This window comes from Dermacentor andersoni, chromosome 10 (assembly GCF_023375885.2).
Source record: "Dermacentor andersoni chromosome 10, qqDerAnde1_hic_scaffold, whole genome shotgun sequence".
NCBI lineage: Eukaryota > Metazoa > Arthropoda > Arachnida > Ixodida > Ixodidae > Dermacentor > Dermacentor andersoni.
In genome coordinates, this window is record NC_092823.1 from 57,130,387 (window position 1) to 57,148,225 (window position 17,839).

Genomic DNA, 17,839 nt, shown 5'->3' on the forward strand with positions numbered 1-17,839 from the left:
TGAACTGATACTATACAGTAACTAGAGCACAAATGCGAAAACGAAACCGATTCTGTTATCCGCGCTCACAGAGTGCGGCACCAGGGGGCAGCGCGCGCTGCGCGTCCGTTAGGAGTGGCAGACGGAGCTGCACATGTGTAGTCAGCCGGAATTTTTCGTGTCGTGTTTTAAAAGTTGTTAATTTGCCGTAAATATCTCTTGATTTGTACTCAAGAGTGAAGCAAGACTCCAAGGAAGGGAGACTGACGCATCGGGAGCGAAGAACAGAAACGATGGATGGTTACGCTGCTTGGGTCTCGGCACTTTCGAATTGGCAAAGTTCCGAATTTGTCGCTCTGTTTTGTACGCTTGTGCGCTCGTCATTTGCCGTCATCGCGCGGAGATATTTGCGCTGGATGTCTTTCACTTCGTGTACAAAACTCTGCACGCTGCGGCATCGAAGTTGTCCTGTGTTTGGGTGCACGTATGCGCTTGGACACGGATATATCCTGCATGCCCTCAACGGGTGTTCAACAGTCTACGCGCACTCGTAACTTGCTCATGAGGTAAGCCCATTTTAATCTTATTTGGTTTGCATAACGTAGGTGTTAAAGTGATGTGCGGTAAGCCGGTGTCGCGAACAGAAATATTGTTTCAAAAGACCACTATGCAACTTCTTAGGGCAAAACTGACGCATGAATGGGGAAAGGGATCACCCTATCTTTTCAGATCGATTCCAGTCGTAGCGCGATCGGCTCGATCGCAATTTCCGTGAGGTACTTCTGACCTTTTGCTCACTCGCGTTAAAAGCGTAGAATAAAACTGCGTTCAGTTGCGCACTTGTATTGACGCTTGTATTGGCTTGAGGGCATACTGTATCCGATACAAGAACTTCTGTTAAAATACGGAAATAAACGTTCGAGGCAATAGCAGTCGCTCACTACCTGTGGTCGTTACTTTCTTGCTTGGGTGCACGTTTTAATTGTGACCAGAAAAAAAAAGTTCTTTCCTCTGGCTGCTCTGCTGTGTTTCCTCGGTGCAACTTTTTGCAGTGCAGCAAGACGTGTTGCTTCGAATGATGTCTGGGCAGTCAAGGCATTCGTGTCAGTAAGCAAGCAGTAAACGGGGTATCAGTGCGAAAAAAATTGGACATACAAGAGAAGCGAATGGTATCATCATTGACTCTTTTATTTTACGAATATTTCAGTTGTGTTACTAAAGCGGAGAGTGGATATGCATGAAAGTCAGATTGTATTGATACTCAGCAAAAACAAGGTAACTTATCATTACTAATCAATCCTTTTCTTTTACTGAAAGGCAAGTTGCTGTTGTGCTGGAGCTGAGAAGAGGTCTGCTGCCTGCAATGGGTCCATCTCTCTCAAGTTATCGCAGTATTGTAGCTCTCAAAGTGAGTGGATTTTTTTTTCTCTTAGCTATTTGCCACCTGAATCATGACTGCCACCTGCCACCTGAATCAAGCTGTGTAGGTGATCTTTGTTAGTGACATTGGAGTGCTGGTGGACAAGCACTCCTTTATGATTGCAATGCATATGACAGAGTGTAGCTGTGGCAGTATGCGACGGTGTTAATCTATAAGCCAGAATAGGTTCTGTGAGGTAATATGTTAATATATTGATGACATTGGATTGTGGTCTAGCAGGCAAAAATGCTAAACAAGGAGAAGTAATTTTAATTTGCACTTGGTAAGATGTGCAAGCAATTCAGACTGTTACACATGAAATGGGACATTTGTAGATGTCTTCTACAATGCTGCAGTCCTGATTAGCTTCAGAGTTTAGTGATACCACTATGATTTCTCTGTAAAGCATGCAGCACAGTTTAGCATTGGGGGAGGCTGGCATCAACAGGCGTCTACTTACTTAGTTAAATGGGGTTTAATGGCGCAAAAGCGGCTAAGGCAATGCTGCGCCAAACATGAGGTGTTTTAAAATCCAGTTAATGAAGGAAAAGGCTTTGTTAATAATCTATATTTTATGTAAAAATCCAGTGTCGTCTAGGAATTTACAAACGTCACATAATGGGACTAGCGGATCATCACCTAAAATTAGAGCAGGGTGTAAAGGTATGTGTAGTTGATATAATTTGTGCAAAAGTGTTCGTCTGTGTGTTTCAGTCTGCGTACATGTGAGTAATATGTGCATAACTGTTTGTGGCTGTTGACATTTCTCGCATGTTGGTGTGTCTTCTTTCGTAAGTAAGTAATTGTGTGTGAGGTGTGTGTGCCCAATGCGTAGTCGGCATAAAACTACATTGATGAACCGCTCCTGATGGTAGCATGACTTCCACTCGCCAACTATGGGTTTCGTGAGATGTAGTTTGTTGTCAGCACAGTGGTCCCATTCACGTTGCCATTTCGCCGTTAGGGCTTTTCTAATCGCGCGGATGCTATCTTTGTATGGAAGTGTTGTGTTTGTTATCTCTTTGTTCGCTGCCATCAATGCATATCTATCGGCTGCTTCGTTACTCGGTATCCCAACATGACTTGGTACCCAGCAGAAGTGGATTGATCTCCCATATTTGTTAAGTGCAACCATGTTTAGTATGTCCCCTAACAGGGGTTCACACTCAGATTTTAGGTTTAGAGCCTTCAGTGTACTTAAGGAATCAGTGTAAATGACTGTGTTTTTGTGCTTGCCAGTGATAATCTTTTTCACTACAACCCATAAAGCGTAAACTTCAGCAGTGAAAACAGAGGCATGTTTTGGTAGACGAATACTTCTTTCCCAATTTTCTGTTACGGCCCCTACACCCACTTGTTGTTTTGTTTTGGACCCATCAGTGTAGAATTGCATGTGATTTTGATATTGGTCCTGAAGAGCACGGAATTCTTGTATAATGTGGTCGTGAGGAGTGTCTCTTTTCCTTAAATGTGTTAATGTCCAGTCGCACAACTGCGTGAAATCGTACCACGGGGCCAACCGTTCTGGTTTCTTGGCAACCTGGAGGACTTCGTGGGGAATTTCATAATCCCGACACTATTGCTCATGCTGCAGTACAAGTGGCCTAAACATGTTTGGTTTATTTCTGTAGTGTAAGCGTGAGTTGCACTGTGTGACGATGTTGTAGCATATGTGTTGCGGTGATAACTTGAATTCTCAGTACGTAAGGAAATGTGAGGAATGCTCTGCGCTGCTGTAATGAGGGTTCGTTACATTCAACATATAAACTTTGAATAGGTGACGTCTACTTACTGTGAAGTTCAAATGAGGTGTTACTGTTAGGGTGACTATATATAATTTATGGTTTAATTCTAATCTTGTATGAGGCAGACATAGTTTACCCACTTCGTTAAACAATAGAGATGTAATATCTATGTATACAAGTATTACCCATTCATTTATGCCATTTGGACAATGGCAGAAATGCATGGGCAATACTTGTGTACATAGACATTACATCACTATTGTTTAACCAAGTGGTGCCCCTGCATGCTAAATTTTACAGGGCTATTATTAAGTAATGTCAACTTTTGTTGTAACATTAAGGCACCTTTTATATTATTACAGAATACCACCATTGTGTACCATCATAGTGTGATATTTACACTAAATGTATTTGACTTTGCTATAAAACCCTGCACAGTGGTGCATCATGAAATTTTTTTCTATAGTTTCTGGCCTCAGAATGCACTTCACGTTATATTCTTGTCTGCAACAAAACTATAATGCAGGTTTCTCTCCTTATATCTTGTGGCACTTCAAGCTGCGGCGAGCTAAACCACTGGGCAGCAATGCTGGAATCGCTACTGTGTGTGGAGCTGTCTTCAAACACACACAAGGAATACATAATTGCTTTTTTAGCGCAAAACAATGGACACAAGAAAGACAACAGAACAAGGCGCTACTTTCAACTGACATCACTTTATTGCGTCCCTCCTTTGTAGACAGCAGAGTCTAGAAGAACATGCGCTGTGAACACCATGTGCAGGAACCACCAACATCTGATCACAAGAGCACACTCATAGGACAGAATCCAAAAAAACCATATTGAGCACTGTACAAGGTTAAAGAAAGCACACTAATGCACTGTGACCCCAATGACTGTATGAAGAAAGCTTCCGATAACTCTCTGGCGGTGGTATCACGGCTCTTTTTGAAAATCGTAGTATCACGAAACATTGCGAACATAAGCGATCCATACCAACAGGCACAGGTTCCCATTTGGCTCAACATTGTAAAATATAGAAGTGCAAAGCCATGTTTCGTGATACTATGATTTTGAAAAAGCGCTGTGATACCACCGCCCGAGAGTTATCGGAAGCTTTCTTCATACAGTCATTGGGGTCACAGTGCATTAGTGTGCCTTCTTTAACCTTGTGCGGTGCTCAATATGGTTTTTTGGATCCCGTCGCATGAGTGCGCTCTTGTGATCGGTTGTTGGTGGTCCCTGCACATGGTGCTCACTGCACATGCTCTTCTAGATTCTACTATCTATAAAGGAGTGACGCAATAAAGTGATGTCAGTTGAGAGTAGCGCCTTGTGCTGGTCGTCTTTCTTGTGTCCATTGTTTTGCGCTAAACAAAGTATTTATGGATTCGCACCAACTAGCCCGCCAATGCATTGTGTTGAACGCAAAGAAATGCTGCTTTGCCTTCTTTGACGGTGTTACGGGCACTTCTGAAGTACTGTCTGTCCAATAACCTTGGTGGCATGGAAGTGCCGTCCACTTCTATGCGTCGCTTTCTGTTTCATTGTGGCATCACATCACATTATATTCATACTGTGTATGTACTTTTTCTAAGAGACCCATATTCCTATCCTTGTGTTATATTTGCTGTCGCATTATTTATGTGCAAATGACCAGTGCTCCAAGTTCCATTTTATCGCAAAGTAACCTACTGGTACCTAAACAGTTCTGTATATCAGAAAACCAAAGCCGAACTGCCGAACACTATCAAGCAGCAGCCTTAGTACAGTGTCAAGTAGTCAGATTTTATTGGTTATGCAGAGACTCACAGTGTACCTCTTTATTACTTGCTGAACAATTAAGCTGTGTGAAAACTGAGTATTTATGTAGCTTCAACCACATGCTATTGGCCATTGTTCCTGCCCTCAGCAAATGTGGAAGATTATCATGGCATTTCTTTTTCTAACTCTTTTTCCTTATTACCGTGGGATTACTGCATGTGTAAGTAGGAAACGGATCACATAGGCAATCAAAAGCCAACAATGTGTAAACTTGGAACATCGATTGTACAGTTTGATGACCCAGAATAAGTAGAAATACACCATAAATGATTGACGATTAACTTTTACTTGACACAGGGCTAGAGCATACAGTAAACATACTGTATGCTCATACGGTGTCACATCAATTTAAATTTATTGTAGCTTTACAGTGTACGCTTCTATTGTTGCATTCTGTCAGAGGGATGGTAATGTTTCGCGTGTCTAGCAACTAGACTGTCTATATACAGTAGTAAAAATGTGCGAACTGTATTTTTTAATGATTTGATAGAATGTGTAGAACAATAAAGCCATACAATCAACGCACAGTGATGTGACTTTCTCTGCACATGTTGCAGGTTCAAAAAAGTATGGTGGAAGCTGTTGCCAAGGTTCCGACCAGAAAAGACAGCCAGTATAAAAGGGTCCACACCACTGATCTCTACTACAGGGCATGGACAGCACATCGAGCACCCTCGACTGAAGCCAACCTTGTCCCGGAAGTTGGTGCTTCACAACTTTGCGGCAGCACTTCGTTTGCACGGGTGTGTGGCATTTCTTCCCCTAACATGCCTGCCTGATGTGCCATAAACTACCCAAGCAGTGTTTCGAGGTGTCCAGAATTTTTCCATTGCAGTGTCTACAGTGTAGCTAACATGAGTGGCGTGCAATGGAAACACTGGTAAATGAGAAAAAACTTGATGTAAGAGAACACTATCGTATACGGGTTCAGATTGTCATAAAAGCGCTTACCAGACAGTAGAGACCTCCTAAAATGTGAAAAACCACAAAGAAACGTTTTTCGGCAGCAATATTATCTGATCGCACGCACTAGTTAGTCCACCATATGCCCTGCTTCCAGGACAAGCGCCTGCATGACACAGCATTTCCACTGGCTTCACCTGCATCCGGTGCGGTGTGCTGCATCCAGCAAAACATTAGAAATCACTGGTGCACAGTGTTTTCTGTCTCCTTTCTCGACGCCTACTGAACACATGGTAAACTGTTTCCAAAGCAAAAAAACAGAGGGAAAGGGCTCTGAACACATTGCATTTTAATGTGGCTGGTACTGGGTAACGCAAGTACTGTGGCATAGTAGATTTGCACCAGGCAACCTGTGCGCCCAAAAAGGCAGCTGTTTACTTGCAAATGGCCAACGTATTGTGAGCATGTTGAAGTTCTTTTTTTATTCTCATCGCTTATTTAGCTAGTGGAGACAGCTTTCACAACTGGAGAAGAAGCCTTGGAAGCATGAAACACTTCACAAAACCAGCTTCAATATATCGTGTCTGCATCACAATTTCATGGCTGCATGAGTGAACCCTCTGGTTAACATGTAAGAGTGTTCATGATGTTTGCCATGCATTATCCACTTTATTTACAGGTCAACCCTATCTTGAGATTTAAGCTGATGTTGCATTTAGAGAAATTATGGTCGAGAGCCAGCTTTTGAGAATACAGATTGAGCTCGACATATTAAACGCCAGAACAAGTCGTTGAGGATTTCAGATCAAGAATCTTCAAAGGCCAGTTCATTTAGTGGTGTTAATATTCTGCTCAAAGTTGTTGACTGTTACGTTCGTATGGTGCCCAAGCATTGCGGTAACAACTTCACTTGGAGTACATAGCAAGGGTGTATTCGACGTAAGCTGCTGGCTTTTTTCTGTGTTTTCAAAAACTGGTTTCTTGTTCAGTTCAAATTTTCAAATTTTGCATTGTTTATTATTTGTTGTGTTCTGTTTCCTTTTCCTGCAGCTTCTTAGTTAAACATCTGAATAGTGAACACAACTTGACCTTTTGCTTGATTTTCTAGATTACTGCCCTCGATACAAAACAATTTCACTTCAAAACTGCTTGTACCGTACTGAAAGAATAACTTGAAGCAGCCATAGCCACCAATAACCCGCAAGAGATGATTATGAAAATTGTAATATTGTTTCTTGATCTACAGGGTGTCTTAACTATCGTGCACCAAGATTTAGAAATATGTAAATGCGATGTAACTAGACAAAATGAAGGTAATGTTGTTTGCCGTCGCTTGGAGATACTCTGATTATATTTTGCATTCTGCCTAATTACATAATTCTTAATTAGTTATTAAATATCTCCAATAATTAAATGAAATGTGTCAATGAAAAGTTGTAGAGCAATATGAAAGCCTCATTATACACTTTTTTGTTACTGTTACTCATTGTGTGTTACATAAAAGTGTTTTTCCAAGGACTAAGCCTGCGAATACACATAAAGTGTCTTGAGTGGCCAGTCATGTGTCAGTTTTGTGGTGCAAAGCCACGAATACACCTTAAATGGGTTCTTTTAAGAAAAAGACTTGGCTCAGAAAATTATCCTTCTTTATGCAGCCTGTGGAGACAAGGTTTCTTAGACACGGCCATGGCCCTCAAGGAAGATGCCGAGGCCACAGGCAGTTCCTCCAGTGACCGTGAAAAGGTCCCCTGGGGCACAAGTCTAATTTGGCACCCCTACCTTTCTCCTGCAGCTTTTCTGTCTACTTAGCTAACCAGGTGGGTCAATGATGGCAAAGGGAAAAAAGAATCAACAGCTTCAAACGTAGAACTTGCTCAAGCTCAACACATTTTTGGTGTGAAGTTTTTCCCTTATCATTTATCAAAAAACGGGTAATAAGTATATGATATGGTCTTCATACGGACACCTCTTTCCCACAGAGAATTAGCAGTAAAAAAAGCAGCTTATGAAGGCTTGAATATTAGCTAGGATGATGTGGCATAGATAGGATAATGATTATGAATGTTTCTGGTAAAGGTAGTGGTAGTAGAGTGAATAATCAGTTTATATATAGATTAAAAGACATTTCGTTCCAATGCCAGAATTTTAAATCATCCTAAATAATTCTTGCGTTTGAAAGTCTATGCGCATTGAGTGACAGTGCTTCTTGATGCTTGCTTCTTGCTGACATCATTCTTATGCTGCATAATTCACCTGTTTAAATTCCCTATTTCTCCCGTTCAAGCAACTTTACATTCATCATAACATACCTTGTAGATGAGTTCCAGAAACTTGCTGATGAGATTAGGGGGCGGCGTGCACCCCAGGCTTAGATATGCATTCAAGAGCCTAATATCTTGCAAGTGTTATAATTACTCCTGCTAAGCAAGTTCTTGGTGTCATACAAGGTTATTTGCGAGTATGAATTTGCCTAAATTTAGAAAACGGTCAATCTAAAACATGTCAAGCAATATCGCTGACAGTACACACACATTCCAACGGAACTAAATACAAATAAATATAGCACCAAATGCAGAATCATTGGCATGATGCCATTCTTTCAGTGGAATAAAATCTGTCCTGCGTTGTAAATCTGGAATCCTTTATAATCCAGACTACTAAATGCCTCATGAGGGTTGTGACGTAAAATATGCGTGTATTTATTCCTCGTTTTTTTTACTTTAAGACCCGATAATGCTTAAACAGCAGTGAAAGAACTGAGATCACGGTACTTAATACTTTATATTGCTCCAGAAATCCGTTTTTCTGCCGATCGCAGCATTTGACACTACCAATTTTTGACAGAAAATGTGAGACAGAAGGCACATAAAACTTAAGGTGGTGCTATTCACTTTGATTGTTTGGGAACAAAAGTCATAATGTACATGTTATGGCCCTACGTGTCATTGCCTTTGAACAACAAAAAGGTAGGGGGTTTGCGTTTTGCAAAACTGCATGGAGGTTTTTACTGTGTGCAATTAAAATTAGAAACCTTCACAGCTGATACTAAATGCATTCTCCACAGCTTTAGGTTATACAGGTGCACTACTTTACACAGAACACACTCTTTTACCTCATCACTGCCCGCACTCTTAGGCAAAGTTACACCCTTTGGAGTGCCCCTTCTGCCACACAACGATAATCGTCATCTGCCTTGTTGCGTTGCCTTTCTTTAACGCTGCGAGCCCTGTACTTTCCAGTAACGAACGGCATGCGCGTTATTAGCATGATAGCATTCCCGAAAGGAAAGTAGCGGGCGTGGCGTTTTAAAGAAAGGAAACACATCAAGGCAGATAATGATTATTGTTGTGTGGCAGAAGGGGCACTCCAAAGGGTGTAACTGCCTAAGAGTGCAGGTGGTGATTCAGATTCTTCAAAGGTGTTTCATTGTATGGGATGGCACATCGCTCTTCACTTATTTGCAGAATATTGCATTCCAATTGTGTCATATCAGATGAATCCATTAGAGAGCTTTAACTTGCCCTAAATTTATTACAGCTCTGTACTGGTAAATTGGCAGCAGCTTGCAGTGCTTGTGGAAAAACAATTGTAACCGCCATATTATATGCAACTGCTAGTGCACAGGCATCGGCAGCAGCAATGGTTAGGGTACACTTGTTTCTTCTGTTCTGGGGTATGCATCCTCCACGAGAAAGTAGTTTTGTTCGTCTTCCTCTTCTACCACATTGGAATGTAAAATGGGGTGTAATTTGTAGGGTATACTCTTGAATAAACTTCATGAGCATTTATTCTTGTCTGTGCCACAGATCATTGTTGCTACCACTATAAAAGCAGTTTACAGCACCCGTAGGGAACAATTTCTGAATCTTTAACGAACAGTAAGGATAATGAATAATCGAATAATTTTTAGTAATTTTCAACAAATTTAGCACTCTTTGCTTCCCACTGTGGTGTTTTTAAAACAGTAATGTTGGCACAAGGTTTGTCTGCAGGATGTCATTTTGTGTGAATGAGTGCACTTGTGCGCATAACACCTCATCGTTAACATTCTGCTGCACAGAATGTCATTAGCTTTCGTATGCATTGGTCACTATCGGCTGCTCCTTTGTTAGTTGGAATGTAGCATTTATGTAAAGCACATTTGATGTTCTAACAAAAAGCATTGTGCCCTGTTATCTTCTAATTCTCCTACTTGATGCCTAGTGCTATAATAGCATGGTTGACACCATGAGAGTGAGTGTGGTGTATAATTGTGTCTGGTGGGGTGGGGGGTGTACATTAACTTAAGCAACTTTTCCAGACGACTTGAATCAATATTGTGGAATGCTGGTTTTTTTTTTCAATCACTGTTACCAAGTTTCACTTTGGTTGTGGCAACAAGTTTAATGTAGTTCGCTAGCACTCCTGCCAACACATATAATGTGCAGGCATCTGTGTTGAAAAAAAGACCAGCTAATGGTTTGCGAGGAGCTAAGGTCCATTTAGACCATTAAATTTTGAGCTTACAACGGTGGAAATAACTGGTGAATGAAAGCACACCCAGGAGAACTGACCATAATATTTTCTTTCAATATAATAATGATGAAGCTTTGAACTGCATATCAACTGACTTGTTTAAAAAATGACCCATTTCCTTGTTCAAGTAAGACAAAGGTTCCACAGGAAGACAGAAACTTGAAGCCGTCAACAGCAGCATGAATATAAACAGCGCTCGACGTTTTGCAATCTTGCACCTGGTTATCATATTGTCCATCCCATTTTTTTCCACAGGCTGTTCTTTACTGTTTTATGGTCATACCCAGTTTAATTTTAATGTCCCTATTTTTTAATATTTCGTTAATATATCTTTTCTTCATCGGCTTTTAACAAAATATATATTCGTAATGTGCCTTCATTTACCATATACAGTGATGTTAACCAGATGCATCTTGATACAAAATTTATTTTCCTTAATTCTTCGTTTTCCTTTTCCAAAAGTGCAAACTGTTTATCTTGATACCTATTTTGTCTTCTCGGAAGATTAGGTCTACTGGATTAATGACTGCTTACATGTGTACATCATTTTCTGTTTTGGTCACCCCTACTCTTTGCAAGAACTGACAGTAGTGCTCATACCCGCTCCATCACAATCACCACTGCTAAGCACACCCTTCCTTCCTTTATTTTAACACTTTGGCTTCTCTTGACCTATTATATGCACCAGTTTCTTCTCCCCCAATGAGCCTAGGGGCCACTGAGCTATGCACAATTCAAAACAACACAGCCAAGGAAAACATTTGCTACCCTAATGACAAGCACCTATGTCGAAATGTTGGCTATAGCAACATCCCTTGTTCCAACAATGTTGGTCTACTTACATGTTTTTCTAACACAGAAGTTACTGCTTTGTCGTGTTCTGTGATTATACTTTTTTGCCGCTTTCTTTAGGATGGATATTCACGAATACTATTTGTTTCTCCTAACAGCAGCAAATTTATCCTTGCAAGCATTTTGGGTCAAGAACAACTTTCACCAGGAAGAAGTGCAAGACGAGTGATTGAAGAAAATAAAGTTGCTTCTGTGATGTAAGAACCTTAGGACTGAAATGTTGCACCTTTGTGTATATATGCTATGCCGTGCATTCATATCACAAAGTGCAAAGTGTTTTATCTCTGCAGCCATGTCAGTGTGTTGGCAAGACAATTTTCTCAATGGTGACCTGCTGCTTTGTCTATGAGCTGCCTTCATGACATTCGCATTAAAGGCGATGTACTATCGTGGACAAAAGTACCCTGGAAGTGTGAGCGTTGACCAAATTGCATTTCTGTTCAAGACCGCTGAAAACAGTGGGTCACGTATGCACATTCCGAACGCAGATGGTAGCACGGCTGATCCCAGCAAATAGTGCACCATAAAATTCGGTCGACTCTCGCATGTCCTGGGCAATTTTGTCCCCGATGGCACATTCTTCGAACAATGGATATGCTCGGGAATACGGGAAGTACCTGTACTTTAACGGATATAGTACAGATTTAGCATACGGAGTCTCGTTTTCTGAATACGGCAAGTACCTGTATTTTAACGGTTATAGTACAAATTCAGCATACAGTGTGTTCCGTTTTCTGAATACGAGAAGCACCGTACTTTAACGGTTATAGTACAGATTCAGAATACAGAGTCTTCCGTTTTCTAGATACAGAAGCACTCGTATCTTGTATTACGGTCTCTCTTATACAGTTGTCTGTTCTACAGAAATGACCGTTCTTAATTTACGGAAGAGTGTTCGGTCACAAATTACCAGCACATTTTCTGTAAAGTAAGGAAAATTTTTTCTACAGTGTAGGCAAGGATGGAGCATAGCGATTGACAAAAAGCATGTACTGAAATACAACGCCCAGAATACGAGAACGTTTTCGAAATTCTAGACGTCACATTCATATTCTGGCGTTGGGCTATCGCTGCGAAATTCAGTAAACGAAGCATTGACCTTCATTTTTTCTATTCTAATAAAGGAACTCTTGGAGCGCAGTCAACTAAAATAGAGTGTTGAAATAATGGGGTATTAGTTTGAACTGATTTATTGTTTCTCTTTGTGTCCACCTAAATTTTGCAAATACATTTCAAACATGTGGTTTTATTTTGTTTTTAAGCTCAGTTTCTTTTTATATCACACTCTTAATGGCGGTCTCAAGAGTACGTCGTTTCTAATAAATCGTAATATAATCGCAAATTTGTATTTTTGGCAATCATGTCACTATATGCGAATTTCTACCTTAGGAAGGACACGATCGCATAGGCGGTTAAACTTGAGACGGCTATCGCCTCGTAACCTTTTCTCATTGGATGCTCACGGTTGTTCTTCCTATGTTATTTGTTTCTTACATATAGTTTTGTTTCTGTTAGTCTATCTGCCGAGTGGTGTAATATTTGTGCGTTATGTTAAGTCTTTCTTTCGCATTCTTTATTCACTTTCGTCCGCCAGCAATTATTTGTCTCAGAACCACCTCCAGCGACCGACCCTCCAAGTATTGTCGAAAGATAGCGAACTCGTTGAACATGTAAAGTTTCGATTGAAAAATTAATTCCGTATTCAATAAAGAGTTACATTAGAGAATACTTAACTGTTTAGCTGATCTTATTGTCAAACTCATTCGAAAGTGATCAAAATGAATTGACTTCGAATACTGAATTACCCGGGAATTAAGATCGATATTAGAGCCGGGCGCAGTCTCATTTTTCGAAAGGGTGGCTTACTACATACTATCCTCAGAATACATTCAATCGCAAGCTTTGGATTGCAGCAAATTTTCCCAAAAGCACAGTGGGTAATGTTCTCGTTTCCCCGCAGGGGCGTCTGCGTCAGCAGGCGTTTGGTGTGTTGCGACACCACGGACCCGAGCACACGAGGGTTGGACCCTCCCGCGTGTAGCCGTGCGCGGCTTAGCCGTGTCTGGGGAAAAGGGGATCCTGGGGGTTGAGCCGATGCTGGGTGTTGGACCTTTAAGGCCCCCCGGCGGAGGCAACACACCTCTTCGGCCTCGGCTTCACATAGACGGCACCTCCAGACTGACCCACCTGGAGGACATCGGCAGTCGCCTTTTCCTGTCTCTCCCTCCTCGAATCTTCGTCTTTATCTCTCACTTTTTGACCTTTCCTGTCTCCTTCTCTCTTCTGTTTACTTCTTTTCTCCTGGCGGCAAGGGTTAACCCTGTGTGGCTATCCAACCTTGGGTACACCATATTCGGTTATAGTGACGGCGTACGACTGGCGTCGTGCAGACTTGCGTGCAAGCTCTGCCGCGTCCCCTCGTTGGGCTCCGTGGTGGGCGGTCGGCGCTGTTGCCGAATTTTTATATATTTCATGGAAACTTCTTTCCCCAAACTCCCTGATCGCCCTCACAAACGAGGGCGCACCGAAGATCTCTTTCAGTTTTTCGGACGACAAGTCCAGAACTTCCCTAAATACCATGTGATTCACTCAGAAAACCCAGACAAACTAGTGCGTAACATTTCACCGTTCCTTGTTTCGAAGACATTAACTGAAGTTTTTGGAACAGGATATAAGGCGTCGAGAATGACAAGTGGTGATCTTCTCTTGGAGCTCCACGATAAGAAGCAGTACGAGAAACTGCCGAAACTTGTCGCTTTTGGGGAGACCCAAATAACAGTAACTCCGCACCGTACCATGAACACCACCCGCGGCGTTGTCTCGGACGATGACATGCTAGAGCTCACTGAAGCTGAACTCTTGGAGGGCTTCAGTGAACAGAATGTCATAAATGTTAAGCGAATTAAGATCAGGCGAGACGGCAAAGAGATCAATACGAAACACCTGATACTCACTTTCGGTTCAAGTGTCCTCCCCGAGTCCATCGAGGCCGGTTATATCAAACTTCGTGTTAGGCCATACGTGCCCAATCCTCTGAGATGCTTTAAGTGCCAAAGGTTCGGCCACAGTTCACAGAACTGTCGAGGCCGGCTGACATGCGCCAAGTGTAGTGACACTGAACATTCCTCCGAAACATGTCAGAAGACTCCACATTGTGTCAACTGTGATGGCGAGCACGCCGCATACTCGCGCGCCTGCCCGTCCTGGAAAAGAGAAAAAGAGATTGTGACAATCAAAGTCAAAGAAAACATATCTTTCAAGGAGGCACGTAGGCGGGTGTCATACCTGTCTAAGAGCAGCTTTGCCGATGTGGCGCGTAAGGGGGCAGCGTCACAACGGCCTCCGGCGGCTGTCCGACCCACAGGCAGTGAGTCGGCAGTTACGCCATCTGCCCCCGCGGCGGTTGCAGCTAGCGCTGCTCCGTCAACCGAGGAGAAGGGACCATCCACACCGAAGGTGGGTGCAGCCGAGGCTGCCCCAACCTCCGAGGCCCCTTCCAGCGCTGGCAACGGCCAGCGCAGCCAAATCCCTCAGGGAGCCCCATCGACCTCCGGGCTGGTGGGCGCAGGGGTCTTGCCCTCCAAGGCGGGACTCCCTCTGAAAACCTCTCGCTCGCAAGAGCTCTTGTCCGGCGTCTCACACGAGGCAATGGACACTACACCTGTCCCCAAGGCGCACCAAGCGCCTAAGGAGCGTCGAGAATCGCTTGAACGCTTCAAAAAGAACAGAACACCTATTACAGGGCCTCGAAAGGGCTCTGTAATCTAAGGCATCTTTCCGTTTCCGTACACACAGCACTAATTTACATTAAATATGGATACACAAATCATACAATGGAACGTCAGAGGTCTCCTTAGAAACCTTGATGATTTGCAAGAACTTATCCACAAACATAATCCAAAAGTGCTGTGTTTACAGGAAACACACTTAAAATCAAAATACACAAACTTTCTTCGACAATATGTTACTTTTCGGAAAGATCGCGATGATGCTGTCGCATCATCGGGCGGTGTCGCAATTATAATTCAAAAAAGCGTAGCCTGCCAACGTTTACAGCTACGAACGGCCCTTGAGGCAGTAGCGGTTCGAGCTGTTTTCCTTAATAAACTCGTCACCATTTGCTCGCTTTACGTACCCCCACACTACAAATTAAACAAACATGAATTTCAGTCATTTATAGACGAATTGCCAGAACCTTATGTTGTTCTTGGCGATTTCAATGCGCACAGCTGCCTGTGGGGCGACTCTCGTACAGATGCGCGAGGTCGTCTTGTTGAACAGTTCCTTTTTTCTTCCGGAGCGTGCCTTCTCAATAAGAAAGAACCCACATATTACTCTCTTGCAAACCGATCCTTTTCGTCAATAGATCTTACTATAGTCTCCCCGTCTGTACTGCCTGAACTTGAATGGGAAGTTACCGACAACCCTTACGGTAGCGACCACTTCCCTATACTGCTAAGATCACATAAAGAAAACGAATATCCACCACACGCTCCTAGGTGGAAGATTGAGACAGCTGATTGGGAGAAATTTCGATCTCTAACTAGTATCCCATGGGCTGACCTGTCTTCGTTAGGAATTGACGCTGCAGTCGAGTTTTTTACAGCATTCATAATAGATGTCGCATTTAAATGTATACCAGAAGTAAAAGGCTTGACCTGCAAACGGCGTGTCCCATGGTGGAACGACGATTGTAGGATCGCTCGTAAAAAACAGAACAGGGCGTGGGGGTTGCTACGCGCTTCTCCCACTGCAGAGAATCTAGTTAACTTTAAAAAAGTAAAATCCGAAGGTAGGCGAACCCGCCGACAGGCCAGACGAGAAAGTTGGCAGAAGTTTCTATCGAGTATTAACTCGTTCAGAGATGAGGCGAAAGCCTGGAACAGGGTCAATAGGATAAGAGGGCGACAAGCACATGCACTCCCTTTGGTAAACACAGAAGGCGATACCCTACAAGATCAGGCGGACTCACTTGGGGAGCACTTTGAAAGCGTGTCAAGTGCCAACCATTACTCGCAATCCTTTCTGAAATATAAACAAATAGAAGAAAGTAAGCCACTCATGAGAAAATGTCAACAGAATGAACCATACAACTGTCCTTTTAGCATTGCCGAGTTGAGAGCTGCCTTGAGCGCATGCAAGAGCTCTGCACCGGGATCTGACAGAATCATATATGAAATGATCAAAAACTTACACAATGACACGGAGATTACACTACTCACACTTTTCAACACCATTTGGGATGCAGGGTACCTTCCAACCGCGTGGAAGGAAGCCATTGTGATCCCGGTTTTGAAACAAGGCAAAGATCCTTCCTCAGTGGCAAGTTACCGCCCGATAGCCCTGACAAGTTGCCTTTGTAAGGTATTCGAAAAAATGATTAATCGGCGACTCATTCATTTCCTTGAACAGAGCAAAATGCTTGATCCTTATCAGTGTGGCTTCCGAGAAGGGCGCTCCACAACTGACCATCTCGTACGTGTAGAAGCAAATATCCGAGACGCATTTGTTCACAAACAGTTTTTCTTATCCATATTCCTTGATATGGAGAAGGCGTACGATACGACGTGGCGTTACGGAATCCTAAGAGACTTGTCAGAAATGGGCATCCATGGTAATATGCTAAACTTAATAGAAAGCTATCTGTCCAGTCGCACCTTCCGGGTAAAAGTCGGTAATGTACTTTCGCGTCCTTTTACGCAAGAAACGGGTGTACCCCAAGGAGGCGTGCTCAGCTGCACACTCTTCATCGTGAAGATGAGCACGCTACGCGCTTCATTACCACCAGCAATCTTTTATTCTGTTTACGTGGACGACATACAAATAGCTTTCAAATCCTGTAACCTCGCTGTATGCGAGAGACAGGTACAGCATGGCCTGAACAAATTGTCAATGTGGGCAGACAGGAATGGATTTAAGATCAATCCTAACAAAAGCTCTTGTGTCCTTTTTACAAGAAAGAGAGGAATGACCCCAGACCCTTGCTTAGAACTGGGCGGACAACAAATACCTGTAAACAAAGAGCACAAGTTTCTAGGTGTTATACTTGACTGCAAACTCACTTTCGTCCCCCACATTAAACATCTTAAAGAAAAATGTCTGAAAACAATGAACATAATGAAACTTCTATCCCAGACTACATGGGGTAGTGACAGGAAGTGTTTAATGAATCTCTATAAAAGCCTCATTCGATCGCGACTTGACTATGGTGCCGTAGTTTATCACTCTGCCTCCCCGAGCGCACTAAAGATGCTAGACCCAGTGCATCATCTAGGAATCCGACTGGCCACTGGCGCTTTCAGAACGAGTCCCATACAAAGCTTATATGTAGAATCGAATGAGTGGTCACTTCATCTGCAGAGAACATACATCAGCCAAGCATATTTTCTGAAAGTCCACTCAAATCCTCAACATCCGTGTTTCAATACCGTTAATGACACGACATATGCTACACTTTTTCGCAATCGTCCCTCAATAAGACAGCCTTTCTCGCTGCGTGTGAGGGAGCTTAGTGATGAAATGCATGTTCCACTCCTCGAGCTCCGCCTAATGCCTCCAGCTAAGCTGCTACCTCCGTGGGAGTGGCAGACGATAAAATGCG

The 17,839-nt window shown here is 42.8% G+C and overlaps 1 protein-coding gene across 2 annotated transcripts; it reads left to right on the forward strand.

Moving 5' to 3' along the window:
* The first annotated feature begins 500 nt into the window (after positions 1–500).
* Positions 501–8,284, forward strand: LOC126543789 (uncharacterized). Of its 2 annotated transcripts, none has more exons than XM_072284751.1 (4): positions 501–545; positions 1,297–1,387; positions 5,526–5,711; positions 7,527–8,284. In XM_072284751.1, the coding sequence occupies exons 1-4, from the start codon at positions 541–543 to the stop codon at positions 7,602–7,604; spliced, it is 360 nt and encodes a 119-aa protein (XP_072140852.1). In that variant the 5' UTR covers positions 501–540; the 3' UTR covers positions 7,605–8,284. The 2 variants fall into 2 exon arrangements, 1 of the variants encoding a protein (XP_072140852.1); XR_011890326.1 differs by lacking the exon at positions 501–545 and adding an exon at positions 948–1,148.
* The last annotated feature ends 9,555 nt before the right edge of the window (positions 8,285–17,839 follow it).

Coding starts and splice junctions, on each gene's coding strand:
- LOC126543789 (XM_072284751.1), top strand. Junction 1,388..5,525: donor GCAGTATTGTAGCTCTCAAA/GTGAGTGGATTT, acceptor CACATGTTGCAG/GTTCAAAAAAGTATGGTGGA. Junction 5,712..7,526: donor GCAGCACTTCGTTTGCACGG/GTGTGTGGCATT, acceptor TTCTTTATGCAG/CCTGTGGAGACAAGGTTTCT.